This window comes from Symphalangus syndactylus, chromosome 15 (assembly GCF_028878055.3).
Source record: "Symphalangus syndactylus isolate Jambi chromosome 15, NHGRI_mSymSyn1-v2.1_pri, whole genome shotgun sequence".
Classification (NCBI taxonomy): domain Eukaryota; kingdom Metazoa; phylum Chordata; class Mammalia; order Primates; family Hylobatidae; genus Symphalangus; species Symphalangus syndactylus.
The window spans coordinates 80599213-80625816 of record NC_072437.2 but is presented as its reverse complement, the minus strand read 5'-3'; the positions used below and the strand labels follow the sequence as shown (position 1 = coordinate 80625816).

At 41.0% G+C, this 26604-nt stretch overlaps 1 protein-coding gene across 12 annotated transcripts in view; it reads left to right on the top strand.

Moving 5' to 3' along the window:
• The window catches only part of ENOX1 (ecto-NOX disulfide-thiol exchanger 1), a 597973-nt gene extending 572332 nt beyond the window's left edge, over nucleotides 1-25641 (top strand). For all 12 annotated transcript variants that reach the window (XM_055244863.2, XM_055244859.2, XM_055244860.2 and 9 more), the window contains 3 exons: nucleotides 2012-2114; nucleotides 14665-14750; nucleotides 24678-25641. In XM_055244863.2, the coding sequence (XP_055100838.1) occupies nucleotides 2012-2114; nucleotides 14665-14750; nucleotides 24678-24809 (321 nt within the window). In that variant the 3' untranslated portion in view covers nucleotides 24810-25641. The remainder of the gene's footprint in view (nucleotides 1-2011; nucleotides 2115-14664; nucleotides 14751-24677) is intronic.
• Nucleotides 25642-26604: the final 963 nt, after the last annotated feature.

Below are 26604 nucleotides of genomic sequence, written 5' to 3'. Positions count from 1 at the left end.
CACCCTGTCTTGGAGATATTATTTCCACTCAGCTCCAGGGTTCATTTTTTGTATTTTTTTAATGATGCAATCATTATCCTAGTTAATGTTCTTCCATCCACTTTCTTCCTACACCTCTCTTGGGAGACCTTCAAAGCCTCAGCCTGCATCTGCTCAGCAATCTTAACCTCCCAGGCCTGGAAGTCCAGTGCCATGTCCCTGTGGGACCTATTTGTCCTTAGGGCATATAACTAACAGAATTCAGCGGGCCCATTGACCCCACTACCCTAGAAAGATGATGTATACACACAGACCTGCTCTGCTCCAATGGAGAAAGTGCCTAATCAGCCTAATCAGAAAGTACCAAATGTAATTTTATCATAGGAAGAATTTCTATTTCCTTTCCTGCAATTCCTCTTTATAAATGTTCTAATCCCATCTACATAATAAGCCTTTGGATTTGTTCTATTTTAAAATTCTTCATTGTGTTTCCATTGAGGCTGGCTCCCAAGATCCTGTTTTTGATTTGTAAGAGCATCTTTCATCTCTGGTAAACTTTGATGTACAGCTGGCTCCAGATTTAGCTTAGACCACTCCCCAAACTCTTTCTGACTCCTGTCCTTATTGGGATTTTCCTACCATCAGCCTGAGGCCTGTTATACCCTCTAGCCAACCAAGTTCTTCCCTGTGATATATCATCACATCACTGTGATTTTCTCAATTCTTTACCTTATGCATTTTCATTTCTCATTCAGTCTTCATCACTTGGTCTTCAGCAAGTAAGTGGGACCTTAAGTGGAGCCTCTAAAATGCTTATCAGATATTACCAACTGCAGTTTCTCAGTACAGCCTTCTTTCTTGGCAATTTCTAATTACCCCTGGATTACAAAGTAGTAGCTCATAAGTTAAATTAAGCTCAGAGATATGTTTTGATGGCATGTGCTGGGTTTATTTTTCTTTGAATGCCTTCAGGTGTGGTTTTCACTTTTTGCAGGCTCGGCATGCTCCCAATACTTCCTGTATTCTTGGATCTGACCAGTTTTGTTACTTTGTACTAACTATCTAAATATCTCTCCTATAACCACTTCCAGTTCTGGGGACACCTGTCAACCCATTTGTTCAAATCTTCTGAATTCTTCTTCATCCATTCGGCTCCCCCTACCTGTTCTCTATCATTCCTGCAGGTTCCCCGCCACTGCTCAATATACTAGTCCTTCTTTGGAACCATCTTTCAGTGAGCAACATTCCTCCAGTAAGACTCAACTTCCCTAATGATTCTACTATCCCATATATGCAGGTCATATATGCAGATCATTAATTTGACTTTCCATTAAGTCACTCTCCATTTTGAGTCCTAATATCAAAAGTCCAGGATGGTATGAGTTAAATCTTCATCTCTGTTTTTAAATGTAAAAGACCACAGAAAGAACTAAAAATAGTCCAGCCTCAATGTTTCACGTGTTATTGGCTTGTTGTACAACTCTTCATGTTTAGTTTTCAAAAAAAAGAATTTACCAAGCTTTGCTTTATCTGCCTCTTGCATTTATTCATAAGGATTCGTACCTACTCAATTTAAAAACACTTCTAACAATTCTATCTTAGCTCCCCAATAGGCCGTTTCTCCACACACTCACACAAATTTTTAGCATGGTATTATGAATCAGTTTCCTGTATGCTTTCCCAAAGATTATTCATATTTGAAATAAAACATGTTAAAGTAGCTATAATCAAATACAGTTTTAATGAACAGAGTTTAATGAAAACATGGACAAAAATCTAAGATAACTTGTGCCAAATTTGCCGCTTGTGCAGAGAATTACTTGGTATGCGGGGAGCAGTACCTAAGAGCCTAACTTTACATAATTACTTTTCTACTGTTGGGCAAATAGATCAATTGTATAAAAGATTTGATCTTTAGTTATAAATAGAAGTGATGACCTCATTTATAGAGTTTAAGAGATCTGGTGTTTTTTATTGACATGCACAGAATCTACATAAACCCATATATGGTTTTTGGTTTTTAACTTTATAGGAAATCAATGTGTTGACAGTTGCATTAGTCAACCAAGACCGAGAGAACAATATTGAGAAAAGAAGCCAAGGCTTAAAATCAGAGAAAGAAGCTCTGCTAATAGGTAAGGAAATTCTGTTGTCTTCATCTGTTCTCTTAAATAATTATTAGGTAATTAACTTAATATTTTAGTTATTAACTTATTAATTTAAACAGCATTGTCTTCTGGTAAAAGGTGAGATTAATTTCATCAAGATTATATTCCATACATTTCAAATTAATGGCATACAAACTAATGGGGGTTTTGCCTTTCTGTAACTGTATATATTAACTGATTGTCAGACATAAAACTGAGTTCAAGAATATGCTAATTTGCATCTCACATGTCACAAATCTGAATTTCAAAGCTTGGGCATGCCACTTCCAACTGGAGACCAGGTTGCATCTAGTTCCAAACCAAGCCATATCCCCAGGCTCAAGAGCAGCTTTGAACCCTGAGATTAAACTCTAAGCCCCTTAGCAGAGGCCACATCCTAAAGTGACCCCCAAGGCTAGACTTGCAATGCTGACAAATAGGGCCATGCAGGGTACTGATGCTAGGCTAATCCAGGACAGTCGGCTCCAAGCTTCCCTGTCCAAGTATGGATCCTTTTGTCCAGGATAACGAAAGAAGCATCCTCAGTGGATCCAGATGTCTTACTTATTTTTACAAGGAAGAATTCTTGATGAGGATGTGCCGGCAGTGTGCATGGAAGCCCATCTTAGATGCCTATGTGTTTAAGGCTGTCTTTGAAGCCCTCAAATTCAGAGGAAGGGAAGCCACCACCCTCATGCTGTGATGCACAGAACTCATTCAAGCTGTACCTTGGCACTGACCCCAGTGTGGGGTTGCCAGGTGAGACTGGCTCCATGGTGGCATGGTTAAGACTGAAGAATGAGGCCAATGTACGTGCAGGACAAACTGTTCTTCAGCAGTTCATTATCTGGCAGAAATAGTGCCTGGTTGCCTTTTTTTTTTTTTTTTTGGGACAGGGTCTCACTCTGTTGCCCAGGCTGGAGTGCAATGGCACAATCTCAGCTGACAGCAGCAACCTCCTCCTGCCGGGTTCAAGTGATTCTCCTGCCTCAGCCTCTCTAGTGGCTGGGATTACAGGTGCGCACCACCACGCCCAGCTAATTTTGTATTTTTAGCAGAGACAGGGTTTTGCCATGTTGGCCAGGCTGGTCTCAAACTCCTGACCTCAGGTGATCCACCTGCCTTGGCCTCTCAAAGTGCTGGGATTACAGGCATGAGCCACCGCGCCTGGTCCCTGGTTGCATTTTGTAAATACTGCATGTGCTCACCTAAAACTGACAGGTACAACAGGGCCTAGAGAAGCTGGCACATGAGGAATTAAATTCAAAAGACAGTCCAGAGTTCATCCATCATATATAGATTTTTCAACTACAGCGTTATTGAATATGACATCAACTTAGAGATACTCTGAGGAAAACCAATTATTTTTTTTTTTGCTCTGATGATATACAGCTGTAATAACGTGCCATGCACAAGTCTCAGAAGACATGCTGATGTGCTATCAGTTCCAGGAACCCAAAACGAACCCATATGTAGTTGGTAACTGAATTTTTCTTCTATTGGAAAACATGTCCAACTCTGACAGCTGTTTCTCTGTCACTCAGTGTGACCAAAGTGTGATTTTTCCCTATAATGCTTTTAGGGTATGAACAAAGCAATTCATGATCTGCAGTAAACTTTTCCCTCTTTAAGTAGGCATAATTGTGTCCACTTGAAGGTTAAAAAAATGGGAACCAATCTCTTTTCTTTATTTTCTTCCTTTCATTAGAGATGGCTGCTTCTTTTATGTTTTAATTGGAGAACACAGTTCAATGTTTTCTAAGTAGTTATTAGGTTTTATTTATATATGTACACACATACATGTACTTTTTTCAGTTGGCTACTTCAAATATTTTTAAATGATGTGCTTTATATGCAGTACATTAATGGGAGTAGGTAGGAAGATTACATTTATAACATGCTATGCCTGCTGATGTCTTTGGTATCACAAAAAACCATATAAAATTAGTTAATTCAAATGTGTCAGAAAGAAAAATATTAGTCAGGATCTCCAAAAAAAAGCATACACAACCAACTCTAAATTTTCCAAGACTTTTCCCCTCACTGTTGGTCTTTTGAACTAGTTTACTAATACTAGCATTTGAAGTTAGGAGTAGAGCAAAAGAGAAACAGGGGGTGACACTTATTTTGAATCAATATATGAGAATATTTAGGTAGAAGGGAGGCCAGAGACTTAAGTGATTAAAATAAACTTAGGAGTTTAACTTTCCCTTCGGTTATCCATTACCTTGCTACTTTTCTCAATATTTTATTTTATTTTATTATTCTTAATGACAGTTTGGCAACAGATGTGATTTCCTTGCCAAACCCACTTCTAAAACATCTATATACTTCTACTCTTTTGTATAATCCGCCAAAAGAGGATAATCCTCCGAAGAGAGAATACTCCTCCAAAAGAATGTCACAATGGGGAAGAGTTTCCAAGACCAGCAAAATGGATCCTGCCAAAAGCTGCAGTTGCTGCCTGCCACTAAATGATCCTATCTGCTGATTGAGTTTGGTCATTCATACTTTGTAGATACCAGAATCTTGCATCCATAAAGAGCTCCCCTGAAGCTTCTGGAATCTAGATACAGACTGTAGTAGGGACAAAAGTGCTCTGGACCAGAATAGAGAAAAAGGATTTCCTGGTGCTGGGGCTACACTTTTCTGAAGAATTCTCATACACTGAATGATTCTAGGAGCCCTCTGGCCTTCTGGTACATCTGGAGCAGTCATAAATACTCTTTGCAATTCCCCCTGAAATCTTCCCTTGGAATAATTAAGTCAGTAGAGAGGACACAAAAGTCATGCTCTAGGCCAGCCTAGAAGGCCAAGGACACAGCAGAAAATCTCCCACAACTTGGAAACATTAATTGGCAAAATCTTCATCACATCTGCATGCTTATAGTGTATGCTGTATGCCAATATAGTCAGATGATCAGTGCCCTCTTGGGGCAAATAAATGTTATATAAGAAATGCACACTGGCACAAAGCATTGCCTGGAAGAGAAAAGGAGTGAGAAAAAAGCTCTTCAAATGGATTCTATCTCCAGAAAGAATAAAACTGAGGCTAGAACTTCCTAAACAATGAGCAATTCTAGTTACGTATAATTATTTGTGACACTGATTTTTCTGGGCAAAAGGGTATATTCTGCTCAGACATTCTCATGACTATTATATAAAACTAGAGTCTTTATTTCAAGGCATAAAGTTGATACTTATTAGAGAGGATCCGTGGGATTTCATTGACATAATTTGGAATTTTGCAGATCTGGATCCTGAGTATTATTAGAGTTCGACCATTCTGACGGACTTTCTTCTTGACAATTAATGGGTCTTCCAATTCAACTAAAGAAGACAGGCCCCTGGAAAATACTTTATTATTGTGATTTCTGGGTTATTCATTTTGTAATCAATTTTTGTGGAGACAAGTTGACATATAATTGGACCTTAGAGAATTCTATTTTTATGGGGGCATTGCAGGGTAGCATTTTATGTTTCATAATGCTATAGTAACCACACATAAGGTCAGCTTGACATTGCTCAATGTCTATGCCAGAACTCCTAGTTCATTTCACATATGGCCTACATGTTGGATTGGCATACACTGAAGTTGTTTGGGATAGAATTAGTCATTACTTTTGATTTGGGGCCAAAGTTTTGGAGCTGTGTTTGGCTAGATATTGTTATGAAGGAAAAATGGATCAAATTTTTTTTATTGACAAGCTAATAGTTCTGCAGAGAGCTGAGAGTATAACTCTCTGGGTCCGTATCACTCTGTCTTCTCTTGCTTTTTATAATAATTCCAACACAATAGATTTCAATCCCAGCAGCTCTGATTGACACCCTGTTGATGCTACTCATTGTAAATACTATCCAGATATAATCAAAAACTTCTCCGCAACTTTTAACTGTAACAAAGCAGCTTTTCTCTAAAACCTCCCTGGTGCCCTGAGGACTGTCCTCAGGTTGACAATGATTGGGCAGACTTTCTTACATATCCTGAGTCCTCTGCAGATCAGGACATACACATCATTTCCATCACAGTCACCATCTCACACGTGCACAGAACCAGACTATACCAGAAGCGGAATGTTCCTCCTAAAGTGGGTATTAAGAAACAGCTGAGTAGAATATGGAAAAATATTTTAAAGAAGGTTAAGCAATAACTTTTTGGTGATGTCAGTGAATAAAGTTGAGGTTATATTTAGGCTGTACCTGAGAAAGGTAATCTTGGGAGTATGTTCCTCTCTGAAAACTACTGACCATAAAGAATGAGTCATTGACCTAAATCTTGTTTCCAAGGCACAGATGTCCATATCAATAAATCAACAAACATTTGTCAAGAGCCTACGATAAGAATAATCAGTCTTCATTGTGGAAAAGAATTATCTAGGCAGCCTATTTAAAAGGCAGAATCTTTAGCTCCACACACAGGTGTGGTGGCTCACGCCTATAATCCTAGCACCTTGGGAGGCCGAGGTAGGAAGATCACTTGAGCTCAGGAGTTCAAGACCAGCCTAGGCAATATAGTGAGACTCCCATCTCTACAAAAAAAAAAAAAAAAAGTTAGCTGGGCATGGTGGCATGCACCTGTAGTCCCAACTACTTAGGGGGCTGAGGTGGGAGGATCTCTCGAGCCTATGAGCATCAGGCTACAGTGAGCTGTGAGCAGCACCACTGCACAACTGCCTGGGTGATAGAGTGAGACCCTGTCAAAAAAGAAAAAAAAAAGAAAGAGAGAGATCCTGTTCATTGCAGTACTAACATCTGAGGGGATACTAAAGCAGGCATATCTGGTACTATGTTTTGAGAAACTCTGGCCTGGTTTATGCTAACCCATGCGTTAGCTGATGGTGGAAAGATGATATCCCTTCAAGAAGTTCATAGACAATGAGAAAGAACGCAGTTAATTACAATGAACTGTGGTTCATAGTAAAATCAGAGACACAGAGAAGGAGCTACTTATGCTACAGATGCCTTGTCAGAAGAAAGGACAGCTGAGCTAGTCCTAAAGGATGAAGAGGTTTTCACTGGATGGATAAAGAAGTTGTTAAGGGCATTTCAGGTACCAGGAACAATTTACTACTAAGAGGTTCAAATACAGTCTGAGGGGGTTTAATCGAAAAAATAAGACAGACAAATATTACAAAACAAAACTAACTAACCAACCATACAAGATCAGGTTTTGTACTCACCAAGTAAGTGGAACAAACTTTTTTGGAAAATTAAAGCTTTTTGGAATCCCAAGGCACTGAGAAGCATCAGCCCAAACCACAAGTGTTGGATCAGTTTCCTACAGTTTCTCTCCACTTCCCATATGCGCTTCATCACTCTGCAGCTGCCCACAGACAACTGTCCCCTCAGGGCTTACTAGGAGACCCAGATTTTGCATGGCTTTTTTCCTGCTGATGCTCCAGTTCAACATCCGTGGAGCTTTTATATGGGTGTCAACATGAAACAAGACTATTTCAGGCTGGTTTATGGTCAGGCCTCTGGTAATTCCCAGCAAGATGTGACCGTGTCTAGAGACACAGCTGTTCATCTGCAGAGCCAAGGTCTCTGGAAAGCCCCAAGGTGCCCCTCTATCCCAGTGAGCTGATGGGCCCCAGGGTCTTTTGAAGCTTCCTAGGAGACTATCAACCAGTGTAGGTGTAGAGAAAGCTAATCTCAGCCAGAACTTTAGAACCTGACACAGAGAGTTTGGAGTAAAAACTCCAAGCAGCCTGGGGGTAGGGGGAATATATTCTGGCAATATTCCATTTCTCATTCCACTCAAAGAGAATAATGTGCTGACCAAACTGAATGCACTAAGTGATAGTTTATTCTCATCGGGTAACCAATATAATTAAACTGTAACAGGGCTAACCCATCCCACTCCCATCTTTTGTATAAGGATGCAAAAGAGAAACCATAATACCTAATGATCTCTAAGCAGCCCTGAGCAGTGGGGGACGGGGAGTGGTCCTAAATATTTGTGGATTGAGGCATTTCATCCACTGGGTAATCTAAGGCAAATCACTTATCCAAACCACTGTGATAAGTGTGTAAGCCCTCATATTGTATAAAATTAGGAGGTTTGATTAGATGGTCCTTTTCAACTCAATTCTCTGTAATATACGAGGACTATTATGAAAGCTGCATTACCCCTTAGTGATCTTGTATATAAGTGGAGCATCATGTGCATCAATTTCTAAACATGAACTCTACTATCTTGTACCTTTACAACAAACGAGAAGGAAAATCTGTCTTGACACCGTGACCCCTTTCCACCAACAGTCCATTTCCTGCCCCTGTCCAAAGCAGGATTCCTCCAACGCAGTATGCTCCGTCACCATTCCCTCCTCCCCTCTCTCTCCAGCCTGCTCCAGTCTGACTTGCATCCTCACACCAAAACCATTCTTTTCCACATCACCAGAGAATTTTATGTCGCCAATTTCTCAACTCCCTCCACCTGGCAGCTACTTTACGTGGTTGACTACTCACATCTTCTGGAAATACTTCTCTCCGCCATCATGATGCCACACTTTCTTATTGATTAAACCCTCTCAGAGTCCTCTGATGAGTTTTCCTCAGCTTACCTCTAAATTTTGGGCTTCTCCAGGCTTCAGTCTTGAGGCCTCTTCTCTACCTAGGTAATCTCAGTGAATACTTTGGCTTCAAATCCCTTTTTGTTGCCATTGCAAATGTATACCATCTCCAGCTGCCATTTAATATTCTTCCCTTAGATGCTAATGCACATTTCAAATTTAATGAGGACGAAACAGAACTCCCGATTCCCCTTTTTCCTGCCCTAATGTGCTCCTGCCCCAATATTCTCATCTGAGAAAATAGTCCCACCCAGTTGCTCAAATGAAAAACTGTTTACTCATCTTTCATTCTTCCCCAGCCTCACTGCTCACACCAGCCCCCTGGCTCTCCCTTTGGAGTCCGCTTCTCCCTTTGCAGTCCAGATCACGACTCACCACTCCAGTCTCGTGCAAACACTTCCAACTGGCCGGCCTCCCAGTTCCCCCTCTGCTCTACCCTCCACACAGCAACTTGAGGGAAATTTTTAAAACATAATTCAGATCATGTCAAGCACCTGCTTAGAACCACTCTTTTGGTTTCCTGCCACATTTAGAATTTAAATCTAATCCAAACTCTTTCCCCTGGCACACAAGGTCCTGCATGATCTGGCCACCACCTACCTCTAAACACATGTGCCACTCTCCAGCCCAGTGTGTTCTGCCAGCTCACTTCTACCTCAGGGCCTTTGCACTATATGTGGCCTGTACCTGGAATGGTCTCCCTCAGCCTTCCCATGGCTGGCTCCTTCTCATCTCACACTTGAGAAGGTCTGCTTTCTCAGGGAGAGGGCTTCACTTAATCGCTGTATTAGTCCATTCTCATGCTGCTGATAAAGACATATCCAAAACTGGGTATTTTATAAAGAAAAAGAGGTTTAATGGACTTATAGTTCCACAGGGCTGGGGAGGCCTCACAATCATGGCAGAAGGTGGAAGGCAAAAGGTATGTCTTACATGGCAGCAAACAAGAGAGAAGAACCAAGTGAAAGAAGTTTCTCCTTATAAAACCATCAGATCTCATGAGACTTATTCACTAGCATGAGAACAGTATGGGGGAAACTGCCCCTATGATTCAGTTATCTCCCACTGGGTCCCTCCCACAACTGTGGGAATTATGGGAGCTATAATTCAATGAGATTTGGGTGGGGACATAGCCAAACCACATCAATCGCTTTGTGTAAGGTAGCATTCCAGCAAGCTGCAGGTTGCTCTCTCTTCTGTCCTCTTCCCTGATGTGCTTTCTCATTGTGCTAAGCACTATCTAAAAATTTTTATTTTTCATCTTTGTGTTTATTATCTGTGTTGCTCACCTAGGATAAAAGTTCCACAGGACCAGCCCCTTGCCTATCTTACACGATGCTGTGCCTCTAGCACCTTGCCACCTCCTGGCTGCTAAGTGTTTCAAGTATTAAAATAAGTGATGAAGCAGTACAAATCTGGCACTATTTGGTTAATTTAAATACTGCATCCTTAGTCTTGGTGAGGCCCAATAATGAAAATAAACTAGATGGTTTTGATGGGAGAAGCTCAGAGTGCTTTTGGGTAGCCAATTTAAATGGGCCTTCCTAACGAGGTTTGCCACAGGCATCTAGAGCTAGTTAGTTTCTCTTTCTAAAGTAGTTTTTAAGATTCTGAGATGTGCAAAAAGCCCAATAGTACTGACAACTCCTTACTCTTTTAAAATTTTTTTAAATTAGGCACTTAAAATTTTTTTTTCCACTTTTGGAAACCCATTCCCAAATATGGAGGCCTTCTACATCTCCATGGAAACAAGCAAGTCCAATTGTTGAGCCATCGCCTTGGAGATCCACCAGTTCAGTAACAGCTAAATCCACCACCCTCCATTCCTAGTGTTCATTTTACCAAGCCTTTAGGTCCATTCCAGAGGACCATAAAATAGTCTCCATATTCCAGGTTTGTGGTATTTTCATTAACTTTTGAGTTACAGCCATCCTTTCTTCCATCCCCAGGGAATGTCCCAGTTCCTTTAAAAAAAAAAAAAAAAAAAAAAAAAAAACTGCAAAGAGGCTTTACTTGTTTATTTAGAAAGATCCCCTCAAATGAACCTGATCCAAAATCACAGGGCCTGGAAACATTTTCTCAAGTGGCATGACTGATGCTTCTGTGGTGCTACAGGGATGGACAGATGCAGGAGTGGGAGGTGGGCTGAGGAGAGGCAAGGTACCGGGGAGGATGGTGACTCATGCTTTCCTTTCTGCTGTGTCTCTAGCAACGCTGGATAATTGGGTTGTCATCCACAGGAAAAGCTTGGGAAGCCTATTTGTGACTGCCTGCCTTGGCCCTACATATATCTAGTGGCAATTGCTGAACTCTTATAAGGAAAAGCTAATGGCTTCTTAACATCAGCTACCACAGAGATGGTTCTGAATACCCTCCTAAAAGAGTACTCAAGTCCACGTCAGGATTTCTAATCTGATTTTAGAATCTGATTTTCCCCTTAGTTATGAGCAAAATAGTTTCAATGAAAATTTTCCTTGCTCAAAACATCCAAGTTACTCCATCCTTCTAAATCCATGACAGGATGGGTTAAGAGTAAGAATTTTCAGTGAATAATACCTCAAAGTTACCTGGTTTTTGAAAGATCTGTTACTACTTGTAGAAATGTTTAAGGTTCTTATTTATTCCCATTTATCAATAATAGACTAATAGAATTTTTAAACTAGTATACTGGCGATTTCCAGTTCTGGCAAATAAATACATTCAACATATACCTCTTATAAATGTGTACTATGTTCTGGATATGGAACCAGAACACACAAAGACTAAGAGCACAGCTCCTTGGGGTGCAGACCCAGGATTGGGGGTGAGAGATAGCAGACAGTGGAGGAGCAAATCCATGTTCACAGAGGGTGCCAACTTCACAGAGGCAACAAAAGGGGCTACTCTAGGTCCTCCCATTTCTGGTGTCCCTAAATGACCCATGTCAACACTTCATCTCCTAGGCTAAGGGTTATCAACCTCTCCCCCAACCCACCCCATCCTCCTCTGACTTGTTCTGTTCATCCTACTAAAGACATTTATGTTGATAACCATACACTCACGGGCATTTACAAAAGGCTGTAGGTTATGCAGGAGATGTTAAAGACTCTCTGGCCAGGGGGGATATTAAATATGAAAAATGTTGTTATCTATTTGCTTGGGGTAGTTTACTTAAGACTGTTCATGTCTTATGTCCTCTTTCCCCATTGGAGACTTATACACCCTTGTCACCCCAAAGTCTGCAGTGCCACTGCCACTCCCTGTCTCAGCCCTGCTGTGTAAGCAGATGTCCACCCGAGGAATGCTGCTCCCCACCTTGCAGCAGCCCTCACCTCCCTGGGAGAACCCCACGGGGGAGGAGAAGAAAAAAGCTTCCGACTAGGAACACCCCCTCACCTGCTCACAAAGCCAAAGCTGACTCTTCCTTCTCCCTCCCCTGTCCTTCTCCTGCCCATCACTTGTTGGAGGCTCTCTGTGGAAAGCAGTGGCCATAGTACCTGGGATGGTCAGTGAAAGCCCCACTCACCATCCTGAAACGGGATTCCCTCTACACGAACTGTGATTCAGCCCTTACTCTCTCATTCAACAAATAGAAGGACTAAGTTGCAGTATTTGATAGTATGGTAGGGAAATTACAGTTAACAGTAATTTACTGTATACTTCAGAATAGCTAGAAGATTTGGGATGTTCTCAACACGAAGAAATGATAAATGTCTGAGGTGATGGCCATGCAAATTATCCTGATTTTATCATTACACATTGTATACAGGTATCAAAATATGCCAGGTACCCAAAAAATATGTACAAATATTATATATCAATCAATTAAAAATTTTTTAAAACAAAAAAGAAATGCAAATGAAAATAATCATGTTTAAATAGTTCTACTATATTCTAATTTTTTGAAAGAAATCACTCATGAGCTTTTGTTTTTTAACTTTTATTAGTAATAGAATTACTTAGAATGACACTTCACCAGAACTGAGAATTTCAGACACAGGGAAGTAGCTGCCAGGTCTCTAAAATTAAAATATAAGTAAATACATAAGGAGAGGGGACAACACGATGCTGCCTGAGTACATTAAAAGTGGCTATTTTTCCACCTAAAGATATTTTTAAAGTATCATCATTGCCTTCTACCATTGCCATTATTTCAAAAAAGGACATTTTGACAAGAAAAAAGGAAGAATATAACCTCAGAATGAAATGGTAGTTCTTTGTATCTCAGGAAGAACAGGTCAGTCTTTAAAAACTGAGACTCCACCTTTACAGGGAAATGTGGGAATTGTTTCTACCTCCCCATCTCACCATCAACCTCTAGAAGCCCTGGGACAGCAGCATTCTGAGGATAGGTCTTGGAGAGTCCCTTTGGTTGTCTGTTCTCAGCCTGAGGATGAACTAGGAACTTTTCTTTAAAAACTTGACACTCATCCCATAGCATCAGGGAGCCATGAAACCCTATGGCAGATCAATTCAAGGTCACCTACATATAGGATGACCTAGTACAAGAATGCTGGGTGCACCTGTTCCCACCCAGATGGCATTTCATACAGGTGAGGGTCTGCCCTGGCTCCCAAGCATGAAGGCTCACAAAAAAACAGAACATGAAGGCTTACCCTCAGATTTAATTCATCTTGAAAGTTGTTTAACAGAAAGCTAAAACTATCAGTCTGAGGACAACTTTTCTTTTTTTTTCTTTTTCAACTTTTATTTTAGAATCCAGGGGGTACATGTGCAGGATTGTTACAGAGGCCTATTGCATGACTCTGAGGTTTGGGGTATGACTGAACCCATCCCCCTGGTAATGAGCATAATCCCTAATAGGTAGATTCTCAGCCCTTTCCCTCGTCCCTCTCTCCCGCCTCTAGCCATCCCCAGTGTCTACTTTTCTCCTTCTTATGTCCATGACTACCCACTGTTAAGCTCCCACTTATAAGAACATGCAATATTTGGTTTTGTTTCTGCATTAGTTCACTTAGGATAATGGCCTCCAGGTGCATCAATGTTGCTGCAAAGGGCATGATTTCATTCTTTTTTATGGCTGCATAGTATTCCACGGTTCATACCACATTTTCTTTACGCAATCCACCACTGATGGGCACCTGAGCTGATTCCATGTTTTTTGCTATCGTGAATAACAAGTGCACAACTTCTTAACAAAAAGCAGTCAACAGTTTATGGAGTTGACTTCCTCATGTTCACTATTTTGATTTTGGATCCAGGAGCAGGGAGAAGAGGAAGGTAATGCTTTTTACTTCATTCCTGACATCAACATCCAGCTTTTCATTTGTCAGTACAATGTTGACAGCTGACTTTCACGATGGAAAAGCCTTATAATTTATAATCAAACTGCAGCCAAACCATCCATTCCCAGACCTTTTAAAATGATCTTGTAAATTACAGCAGCAAGAAGGGGAGAATTAGCTGGCTCCTTTTAAACAAGAGCGACAACCAGGGAGAACAGCAAATGTTTCAGGAAGAATTTGGGCTTCCTTCAATGGCAGTTGGGGGAAATATAGATTAAATACTTTTCATATCTAGCAACTGTAATTATCAGGAAAATTTGAGGTGGTGTGATTTCTGACACAGTTGTATGAGCCATTTTCATACTGCAAAGTCCACTGAGGGAAAGAAAAGATAATTTTATCCTTCCAATAACTATAATTTTATATTGGTAAATCAAGCATAAAATTGGTAGTTGAAATGCTTCCAGGAGTCTTTGTTTTGAAATACATTTATTCAGCTGTATATTATCTCAGAGTCTAGCTTTGCTAACTACCATCATTCCAGGAGATAAAGTGTTCTGTTTGCCATGTTACTCTTACTGCCTTCAGAATGTGCTATTATTGAATGCTTCCTGAGTGCTGCTAGAAATGGCAAGACCATAACTCAGCCTGACAAAATAGTCACTGGGGTTAGACAGCATTATTTAACAGAGATTCTCATATGCCTTTGAATAATTTCCAATGTTTGCCTTTTTAATTCAGGTATCATATCAACGTTTCTTCACGTCCATCCTTTTGGAGCCAACATAGAATATCTTTGGTCATACATGCAGCAGCTGGACTCCAAGGTAAATTATTTTGCTCGAGTGAACTTTCATTGCTCAAATTTAGCATGTTGATTGCTGGCTGCAGGTGGACTCTGCAGGAACTGAATTAGGGCCGTAGCAGCCTATGGGGGTTGATCAGCCCTTCTCTTTTGCAAGGACCTCAGTTTTTGGCAGATTGTTCTCTTCTTTTTGCTTGCTTTTGTCTTTGTAAAAAGAAGAGCAGTTATCCAAAATGACAATGACTTTTAGCAGATGCCAAATTAATTTGGAAAGCTTATGAGAGATTTAAAAATATAGATTCACCTGAAAGTTCCCAAAATAAGGGTGAAATCAGGTGAGTGTGGCTAATAGGGCATTATCCTCAGACCATATTCTTATAGGATTCCATGTTCTGGACTTCACACAATCGAGGAAAAATTATCCCAAAAATATAAAGATCTGATATGACTCAAGAAAGCTGTATTAATGGCTGTTTTCCAGCATTGTTCTCTAAGTAGAAAAAAGTGACTGCAAAATTCTTCTCAGCTGTGCCCCTCCAGGCTCACATCCAGAGCCAGACATCATTCCTCACCTCCCTGAAGCTCAGTTTTTCCCATCCACAAATTAGCTGTACTCCTACCCCACTGCAGTATTTGCATGCCCAAAGAGAAGAGACAAAAAGAATGTGATTTGTGTGTCAAATTCATGTGAACAATGGGAGGGGCCCTGACAAAACAAAACAACATCATTAACCAATATTAGGGAAGCCCAGGAGCAGGGTGGACACAGAAGCAAAACAGAGAAGCTAGAGAAGCCAGAAGTCAAATTTCTGGTCATGAAGGAAAATGGAAATAAGTAAGAAGGTCCTCCATAGAACACAGCAAAATGCATAGGATTGGTACGACCAGACCAGCAGCCTGCAGTGCTGTGTCCCTGAACAGACACAGATAAATCATGCTAAATTTTCAATGGCTAGCATGCATCAAATGACTACCTTGTGTTCTTATTTTGATTCAAATAATCTTCCCAATACATGATCCCAAAACTGTTTAACCTCTTAAATGAATCTAACACTTCCCCTTTGAGAGGAATCTTTTCAGTCATACAGATTCATGCCTTTCATGACAGGGTAGAACAAAACAGGGTGAAAGGAGTTAGAGAATTTTAAAATGCTGGAGGTTCAGAATCATCTATTTTTTTCTCTATGGTTTCCCCTCACATGCACAGGGAAGTAAGAGAAAGCGTTCATGTTCAACTCAGATGAAATGAGAAGGACTTGCTACACAATGTTCCTTTGTTGTCATATAGATTTGAAGGATTTCTCTGCCGTTTTTTCCCCTTTACTGGTATCATTGTTCCTTAATATCACCACCACCTTTGCCTGGAGGATTAAACAAAACACTGCTTGCACCAGTGTGTTTGGCAAAGAATAACCCCTCAAGAAATGATTCCTATTGTTGCTACCATCCTTCCCTTGTACTGTTGACGTTTCTGTTCTCCCCTTTCTGGAAGTCCCAAATGGGAAGCCTTTGTTGAGAAGCAGTTGTTGTTTTAGTAGGAGCTGAAATGGCCAAGAATCCACTTGTCGTTTATTGAAGAATTCCAGACTCTTTGTTTCCTCCACTCCATCATCGCAGGCTGAGAATCTATGATGATCACCAGTGAAGTGTGTGTGCCTGCATGTGTGTGTGTGTGTGTGTGTGTGTATGTATGTATGTAAAATCATCTCCTGGGAATGGGCAGGGATTGATAAGTAATGAATTGATTTGTTTTGGCCGGCAGGGAGGGGTAGGGGGGCAGGGAGGTGCAGTGCGGGTGGAAGCTCTTATTCTATTCTTATCGTCAGGGCTCAGGTAAGATTTGTGATGTTCCCTTACCAGTCTCTGAGGAGAGAGAATTCACATGCCTGGTCCCTGGCCATTAGACGATGGACCTTTCTGGATGGGATTCAGTCAAGGGAATTGTATCTCATTGCAGACTGGTACTTTTATTTTAGGAGATGATGAAGAAAGTATTTCCCTCACAGAGGAAACACAAGAGGTGTCCCCTGCCTATCTCCAGATAGCCCTCCATCTTCTGAATGAAATGCCCACTAGAGCTGTCAGGTTCCTCCTCATGCCTGGGGTAGAAAGTATATTGAAAAAGTACTCTAAAACTGCTGGGCACCAGGGATCAGACCACATGCTTTCTATTCCAGTGAGGCTGAGAGGATATTTAGACTTTTTAATCCAGAGAGCAAAATCAAGTGCCCACCCTGTACTGATGAGAACAGGGAAGGCAGGTTCAGCGCAGTCCTGTAATGTCACTGTTGTGGTCAGGATTTCCCCAAAGGCTACATATGGGTGTAAGAATGACTAGGAATGGAAGGAATTAATTTAAATTATGCTAGGCATGTACATTGCACATGGCTTCCTAAAACCATGTAGCCCAATAATAAGCTATTTTCCAGTTAAATATTATTCCTGCTCTTGATATTTGCATATTTTTCTCTTCTTGGCCTTTTCTAAATTACCCACTCTCATTCACCCGGTTCTCTTGTATGAGAAACACTTGAAAAAGAAAGTTTCATTCAGAGGAAGACAGGGTAAGGGCTGCGGGCGGCCATGGCTTCTGAAGCTTTGCTGAGCCAAAAATCATGCCCAGAGCACAGCAGGCAAACTCTTTAAAACAGGCAGCACTATCATGAAAATGGCATCTATCAATACATAGAATCTCCCTTGTCAGCCCCAGGGCCCATCAAGCCCAACCTCTTGTCTGTCCAAAGCAGCCCAGGAGAAACATTTGACTTGAGCATTAGCAGATGAATACTTCTTACAGTCAAGAGGAGGGTTCGTCTGCTCTTCCCTGTTTATGTATCCTTTAGGAGATGAAGGCTCAGTTTTCCAAGCATGTCTGGTTGCCCCCCTCTACACACCTGCAGCCTCTTCCCAAGGCCCATGGTGTGGAAGATTTGGTTCTGAAAACCAGACTCGGCATAATATGGCCACAGAGGCTGGAGGATATAGAAGGACCTGCTATTTTGGCACGACACCACTGTGACCAGCTTGAGAGGTCATGGGCATGTGTTACATTTCCCACAGAGGGGAGAATCATTTGCACTTCTGTACTAATAGCATACCTCTGCAAACACAAAATTTAAATGTCTTGGCTATGGAAAGGAGATTCAGATCCTGTTTAATTAATTGGATAGCATTCTTTCCCAGACTATAGCCAGGTGGTGAGGGTGGGGAAATGCTCTCAGTAGTGTTTGTGAGATTGCCCACCTGAATGATCTTTAATAGTATGCATATTCTGGGGTTCTCCTTAAGAGCAGCCTGTCACAGTAATATCAGTGAGTGATCCTTTAGACAGACTATAATGAATGTGTTTTTTAGATATTTACAGCACTTCTGGAAAGCATATGACAGCAGAGATAACAATACTCCCCACTTGACTACATAAAGAACAAAAAGAAGGCTTTGCACCACAGTGAGAGAAGTTGGTAAGGTTACCAGGGACCTAATGAATGCTGGGATAATTCAGTGCTTTTCATGTACCCAGCACTGTCTTAGGGACCAGAGAAGAAGAGGAGATGGCCAAGGCACAAAAGAAATCTAAGATAGAACCCTGTTCTCAACAAGCTTGTAGCCTAGTTATGAAATGACTTGAGAATCAGACATGAACTAATGAAGTGCTAAATTGGGTAGGGAAGATACTCTCTGAACTAGGAGTTAGAGAAGGGTGAAATCTGTGAGTCATGATTAACAGCAAGGTACCCTCGAGTCCATGCTTCTTCTGGTGGCTTCCCTCCGGGATGCTTTAGCTAACATTGCCACATTTCTTTCCTTTCTCCTCTTTCTACCCACTCTTTCTTCTCCCCTTCCTGCCCTCATTTTCCTTCCATATTCTTTTCTCCTTTTAATTCTCTCCTGTTTATCTTCTTTCATCACATTTTTTCTGCCTCCTTCCCTTCCTCTACCAGTTTCTTGCTTCACTCCTTCGAGTTCCTGACTTCTTGTCTTCTTTCCTCTTTTCCTTCTTTCTCCCTTCCTTCCTCCCCTCCCTTTGCCCCATCTACATTTTGTATTTCTCTCTGTGAACATTTATTGTGAGGTGTCTGTGTGTGCTAACACTGTGCCCTGCCCAGGATGTGAAGAATGAACAAGATTTAAATGTGCATTTAAAGGCTAGAAGTCAGTTTTGCCCATGGAAGGAAGTCTGGTTTTCAACTAGCTTCCCTGACACTCTGGCCTCTGCCAGTGTCTTTTCAGTAGCCCAAACAGGAGCCCCTCTTCACCAGGCTTCCCTTGCCTGATGATATGGGGTATGGAGCCAACCATGATGAGAACAAATTGATTTGCATCTGCTTGTATCCATTTGTACTGTGCTTAGAGGCCGGGCAAGGAGGCAGTAGGCTTGGCCTAGAGTCAGCAAATTAAAAAATAAATCAAGCAGATTTTATAAATGACCTCTGCGGTATTAACAGCACACAAGCTCCTTGGTTACACACAGCCTGTTTCCTTCTGACTTTTGCTTTCTTTCTTTTTTGTATTTGTAGCAAATAAATCCTTCCTAAAAGAATAAATGTAAGAAAGTTTCAAACAAAACAGGTGGAAGAATCCACTGACAATATCAAAGATTGAAAATATATAGGCCACAAATTTCTTGGAACAAAAGCCACCTGGGTAAGAGGATAATCAAAACTTCAGGGTTATGACTATCCTCTCCACTTGCTAGAGCACCAGATACATGGTGTATGGGAAAAAGATTTCATAGTCATGGCATCTATCTCTAATCTATATCACAGTGCTACACAGTGCTCCCTTAACCATGTGTGTTGCAATCTCCTCATAATATGCTTGGGAGTGAGGGAATGCATCACTCTGAAAGCCGGGCTGGATTCCTAGGCCCTGCTCCAAGTTCTTCCCCTTCACATACCTGCTGGGCAAGCAACAGCTCTCGCCTGGAACCCAGGGCTCCATGTGTGAACAGGAGTAGGAGCTTAGAGAGAATCCCTGGTTTCAGAAGTGATTCAGGGAAGAAAATCATGCAGGAGATGAGGAAAAGGAGTAAACTTCACTCAGAGCTTGGCCAGTGAGGTCTGGGTGCTTGGTTTAAGTAATGACTCCAGAGTCTCAATTCTCAAGACAAAGAATGTACTAGTGGGAAGGCAAAGGATATTGTGACGGCAAGATGATAATAGCTGACAAATTATTAGGAAGAGAACAGAACTGAAGTAAGTGGAAGTATTTGTAAAGTAAAAATTCTTTGGCCATAGGGAGAAAATGAAGGACAAATTGAATTTTTCTCTTGAATTTGTCTTAAAAATCCTAAAAGATAAAATATCATAAAGGTTATTTTGTCAGGGTAGGGGAAAAGTTTGAAAATCACAAAACTAACTTACTTGATACAGGTTTCTCTCTGATCTTTCTTCTGTCATGAGATACAAATATCTTTAAAGAACTTTAAGGAATTCTTCTAGAATTAGTTGAGATCCCTTTTTTTCTTGTGACAGGGTCTCATTCTGTCACCCAAGCTGGAGTGCAGTGGAGCAATCACAGCTCACTGCAGCCTCCAACCCCTGTGCTCAAGAGATCCTCTTGCCTCAGTCTCCTGAGTAGCTGGGACCACAGGGACATGCCACCATATCGGCTAATTTTTGTATGTTTTGTAGAGATTGGGTCTCTCTATGTTGCCCAGGCTGGTCTCAAACTCCTGGGCTCAAGTGATCCTCTCACCTTAGCCTCCCAAGGTGCTGGGATTATAGGTGTGAGCCACCATGCCCAGCTGCTGAGAGCCTTATTAAATGGATATTTTAGATAGATTTTTATTTGAAGTGGTTTGTTCCATAATTACTACACAACTCTATATTATTTGCATCTTTGTGGCAGAACCCAGCTGTTATATCTTAACACTACCAACAGAAACTATAGCTAATACATTTGAGATTAATTCCCATTACCCTAATTTCTGGCTTTCTCAAAATCTGAAATATGTATTAAGTAATTACGAGGATTTCAAATCCCAGTTTCACTACTTCTTAGCTGTTTGACCTTGGGCAGCTTATTTAACATCTCTGTGCCTAAGTTTCACCATCTGTAAAGTGGTTTTTGGGGGGTTATCCTTGGTATTAAATGACTTAGTAGATGAAAAGCATTCCAGAACAGTATCCAGCACACAATAAGTGCTACTAAAGTGGGGACTGTCATTTGTTTTGTGCTTTAAGGTGCACGAAAGACCTATCACATCCTCTCATTTTGAGATCTTTGCCACAACCTAATTGACAGATAAATTTTGAATGGCTTGTCCTAAGACTAGAGCTAGGATATGGAGAGGCCAGCACACAAACCAAGTCCTCAGGGCATTCTGTGTGTTTCTTTCCAATTCCCTTGTCTTGAGAATGAGAAAACAGGCCCAAAGAAGTTAAGTGACTGGTTACTTAACTGACTACTAAACTGGAAGAGGTTACCGATTGTTCTGTCACTGTGATCCAAATCTTTTGTGTCTCCTTTTCTTTACTCCAGCAAGTGAGGGGGGCACTTGCTTGTTTAATGAGCTTTCTGATGAGATAATGCGGGTGAAGAACTTACTCTTCCCTGCCCCACAGTGAAAACTCGGTAGATGGTAGCTACCTCTGTCCCGCTTCCTTTGTGGTTAAAGTCTAGGCTCAGGTCAAAAGACACCATGGAAAACAAGATGTTGCCACATTTCAGTACATGCTAGCCAAGACTTCCCATGATTTGTTTACCGTTTTGATGGATCGTTAATGTGGGGGTGCCCAAGCATCAGCAATATGAATGTGTGTGAGCCAGGTGAGTTGAGAGTTTTCAGTTTTTTGCTGTTGATGTTGATATCACTCTAATAGTATTCATCACAGAGGAGCCCTGCCCGCCTGTACACTGATGCCTTCCATGGCATCTACACCCACCCAGGGCCAGAGAGGCAGTGACCAAGAGGATTATTTCCTGTCCCTACTCCATGGTCCTCTCCCTGGTGGAGGTGGGCAGGGGTGGTTAAGAACGAGGCACCACAGCCAGGAGGTCTGGTCCACACTTACTGCCTGTGTTACCCTGTGGGATTTACTGAGTCTCTCGGGGCCTCAGTTTTCTTATTGGTAAATTATTCCCTATCTTATGAGAGTGTGGTGAGAATTAAATAGTGTTTTCAGAAAAGTCTGGCAAGGAAAAGTTTCCTGGTGATTGTAAGTTGTCACACTTTTTACAGCCAGCTGCAGGGCTGCTGAGTGGGACTGCCTCTTCTGACCCCAGCTGGTCTCCTACACGTTATCTTTAAATCAGATATTTATTTTACCCTCAAGAACTTAGCTTTTTCTCCCCTTCCTAACGAATGGCACAGATATTCTTCCCTACATTTCCAAGGGAGGTGGCGGTTACACGGGAAACAAGGTGCTGGTGGGCTGGCAGGCACCTCGGCCTGTGTGTTCCGCTATGGCCTCTCCTTGATCTGGGGAAGGACATGCCAGGGGTGGCACTTGAATTTGACCGGAGACTAGAGCCCACCATAGATGATCTGTGCTGTCCTCCTCCAAAAGAAAGAAGGGAACTCGTTGAGAAGATAACTTGGCCTCATAAGGCTTAAAGAAAATTGCCTCCTGGACCTATGAAAAACTAGTTTTGACCACATACTACTCCGTACCACAAAAGCTTAGATAAAGTGTCATTTTCTATCAGTATTCCATACACACACACATATACATGTCTACATAAGAAGAGAGAACTTGTGCCAGGCACTGTGTTACATTTTACACATAATCCTTACAATACCCTGAGAGATATGACATCTATTACACACCTGAAGAAACTGAGAATTACAAATGTTAAAAGTAATCTTCCCAAAGTCACACAGCTTGAGGCCTAGCCAGAGTGAAATCCAAGCTTGTCTGGCTTAAGTCCCCATTTTTTTTTGAGATGGAGTCTCTCTCTGTCCCCCAGGATGGAGTGCGGTGGCACCATCTCGGCTTACTGCAACCTCCACCTCCCAGGTTCAAGCGATTCTCCTGCCTCTCGGCCTCCTGAGTAGCTGGGATTACAGGCACGTGCCACCACACCCAGCTAATTTTTTTGTATTTTTAGTAGAGACAGGGTTTCACCATGTTAGCCAAGATGGCCTCGATCTCCTGACCTCATGATCCACCCACCTCGGCCTCCCCAAATGCTGGGATTACAGGCATGAGCTACAACGCCCAGCCTAAAAGTCCCCATTCTTAACCCAAATATGCCTGACTATAAGAATGATCTGGGACGGTTGTTAAAAATGGACTATGTGGGCTACACCCAAGACCAGCTGAATCAGGGTCTCCAGAGAAGAGGCTGGCTGGGGGATCTGATTTTTTTAAAAAGTGCCCCAGGTGACTGCTACTGAGAAAGACCTCCCAATACCCCTGGTTGTTCACCCCTGGCTGTTGATAATCATGGGAAGTGCTTAAGGCACACCAATCAAGGCCCAGGCCCCAACCCATGAAAGAACTCTTGGGTTCTTTCCCAAGTTCTGTCTTTGATAAAACACTTAACCCTCTATAGTTCACACAGTTTTCTGAGCTATAAAGTGGAGATGCATCATAATATCTGCTCACAAATCTCACCAGAGTGCTGTGAGAATGAAATGAGAACACTGATGGTGACTGAAAGAAAACTTACTTCTCAAAGTTATTATGAACCTTCACATAATCTGTCTCATAGGCTTTTGTCGGTTGACCTGGGAATTTAACCATCCGTCTAACATGGTGTGTATTGGAAAATGCATTCAGATTTCAAAATAATTCCCCAAAATTTTAGAATACAATTTATTTCAATTTTCAGAACTGCCTCTATTTAACTAAAGTTTTGTATTATAGGCCCAGGAATATTGAATGTGTCATATGAAGTCTTTTCCATGAGAATATTAAATGAACAGTTGATTTGACTTCTTGGTCTATTTGGTGTCTCTTTTAAATGAATCCTAATATTGTTAAATGGAAAGTGTAGACTCTAAAACGATATCTCTACAGTGATTACACCATGAAAAAGTGTAATAGCTCTGATTCATTGAACATTTCTATGTGCCCAAATCTGTGCTAAGCCAGTAGTTTTCATGCTATCCTTATTAAATGTTATTTCCATTTGCTGAGGCTTAAAGAGACTAATTATCTTTGTAAGAAAGAATGAAGATACAGGATTCAAACAGAATATCAGACCCCAAATTTTGGGGATATTCAAACAGAATATCAGACCCCAAATTGGCCGCCCTGCTGTATAAAATCCACATGCACACACATGGATTGGCATGCTAACACAGGAAAACAAAAGCAATCACTGTGCTAGAGCAGAGGGATTATGGCTGATTTGTTCTTTAAAATGAATTATTGGTGTAAAAATTCATCTAATAAAAATATGGAGAAGAAAAAAGTTGCATTAAAAAATATACCTGAATTTTATGACTAGATATCAAGACTCGTATTGTTGCAGGTTTTGGAGTTTAGATTCCATTCCGAAAGCTTTATGGTCTCTGGTCCATATGAAAATTAAGGAAGAGGAAGAAATTTGGGTGGCAACAAATCCACCCACCCGAATGTCCTCTGCTCTTGGCAGCATTAGAAAATTGCTGTCCTTCATGGATGAGGATGAAGCCACTAGTAGCTTTCCAGGAGTGGTGATGGATTTGCTCTGAGCCCTCTTAAATTCCCTCCCCATCTCCTTTTATATCAGGGGACGGCTGTTCAGGAATGGTGCTGCCAGTAAGGTAGCCATCCATATGAAGGGTGAACTCGGCACTTTCCGCCCAGCCAACCCATGCCCCACCCCGCCAGCTGCTCGGGAGGTGGGATAATCACATTCAGTACTTCTGAATGTTCCTTCTATAAGGACATCCCCTGACAGCCCAGGAGAAAACTAAATGCTGTTCATATCACTGGGAAAGCTCATCCTTCCCCAATCCATTCCTCCTTTAAGATGAGTTCCTTTCCCCAAAGTGACTTTTCTTCCTTTCTAACAGATATCTGCAAATGAAATAGAAATGCTTTTGATGAGGCTGCCACGAATGTTCAAACAGGAATTCACGGGTGTGGGAGCCACACTGGAAAAAAGATGGAAGTTGTGTGCCTTTGAAGGAATTAAAACTACCTAACTGCGAAGAGCAAAGCATCTCTGGAAATGAAACCATGTGAACCTGGCCAGGGCTGTGCTATGGGGGAGCAGGAGGTGTGGGGTTGGTCCAGCACGCAACCTTTGTGGAGCCATCGAAGCCTGCCTTTAGTTATATCTGTGGCGTTCTCTTGTGAGTGGAAATGTAATTGTGTACCAGTTCCTTAAAATAAACAAAGCTTCATACTGTGACAGATCTGTTTCCTATGAAAACCAAACAATAATTCCACAGTCATAATGATGGCAAAATCTTAAAACATGCTACATTTGAGAATAGCTCACCAAGCAAAATATTTAAAGTTAATGATGGTGTAGCAATGATTGTTGCTAGGCTACAGAGTTGTATATGTAATGTATAGCTGAAATCATTAAATGACATTTTCCTGAAAGTCTTTCTGTTTTAGTAAAAAAAAAGAAAAAAGAAAAAGAAAAAATTTTACAGTGAGGGAAAAGCATACCAAAAGAAAACTTGAATATGTGTCTAAACAGTTATTGTATTTTGTAAATTAAGTTATATGCTGTTCCAGGGACTCTTGCCTTATTGAAGAGGCAGAAAATATGATTGGACACATTGAGAATGCTTTATCAAGAATATTATTTTTCTAATGTAACAATTCTCCATCATAAGTTCTTTTAACATGGACTGCATAACAATTTTCATAAAGTGTAAATAAAGGAAAAACTAGTGTTATTGTCTTGTACTTGGTATGTAACATTCAGGTTTATGCATCAAAATAAACATTCAGTAAATATTCCCGTTACAAATTTTATAGCAAAGATATTAATTTTTTTCAATAAATATGACTTCTACCATATTGGTTTTACAAATTATTCTTTGATATATTTTATTTCTCCCTTAAGAAATCTTTTTCTCATTATTCAGTCCCATCTCCTATTGTTTAAAAATGATAAAATACATGAGTGACATTAAGAGATAAAACATTATTTCAAATAGGAATATATAAAAATTCTGGAGAGGAAATAATTACCAAGAAAGGAGATTATACAGCATTAATATACAGTATTAGAGTAGATTTTTTAAAATAGTATGACATAGCATCCACAAATAATAAACAAATTTTACCTTGTTTTATGTCCTGGGCAGGTACAAAGTAGCCCGTTAATCTTATTAACTCTTGGATTTATGTATCTGTATGTTTACTGGAAAACACATTAGAAAAGAAACTAAGGGATCCACACTTGGACCAACAATTTAGATAGAATTTGGGCTTCCCCTCTTTATTTTAATAACAAATGGGATATGACTTAAAATGTTGTCCCCTTCCTGCTATCCTACATAAGAATCACAAAAAAGACGAGTTTGTCTTTTGCCCCCTTCCTGCTGTCCTACATAAGAATCACAAAAAAAAGACAAGTATCCTTAATTGTAATTGAAACATTTTTGGCCGGGCGCGGTGGCTCACGCTTGTAATCCCAGCACTTTGGGAGGCCGAGGCGGGCGGATCACAAGGTCAGGAGATCGAGACCACGGTGAAACCCCGTCTCTACTAAAAAATACAAAAAATTAGCCGGGCGTGGTGGCGGGCGCCTGTAGTCCCAGCTACTCGGAGAGGCTGAGGCAGGAGAATGGCGTGAACCCGGGACGCGGAGCTTGCAGTGAGCCGAGATTGCCCCACTGCACTCCAGCCTGGGCGAAAGAGCAAGACTCCGTCTCAAAAAAAAAAAAAAAAAAAAAAAAAAAAAAAAAAAAAAAGAAACATTTTTTAGGAAGACAGCTAAACAGTAATGTTCTCTGATATTATGAAAAGATATTCATA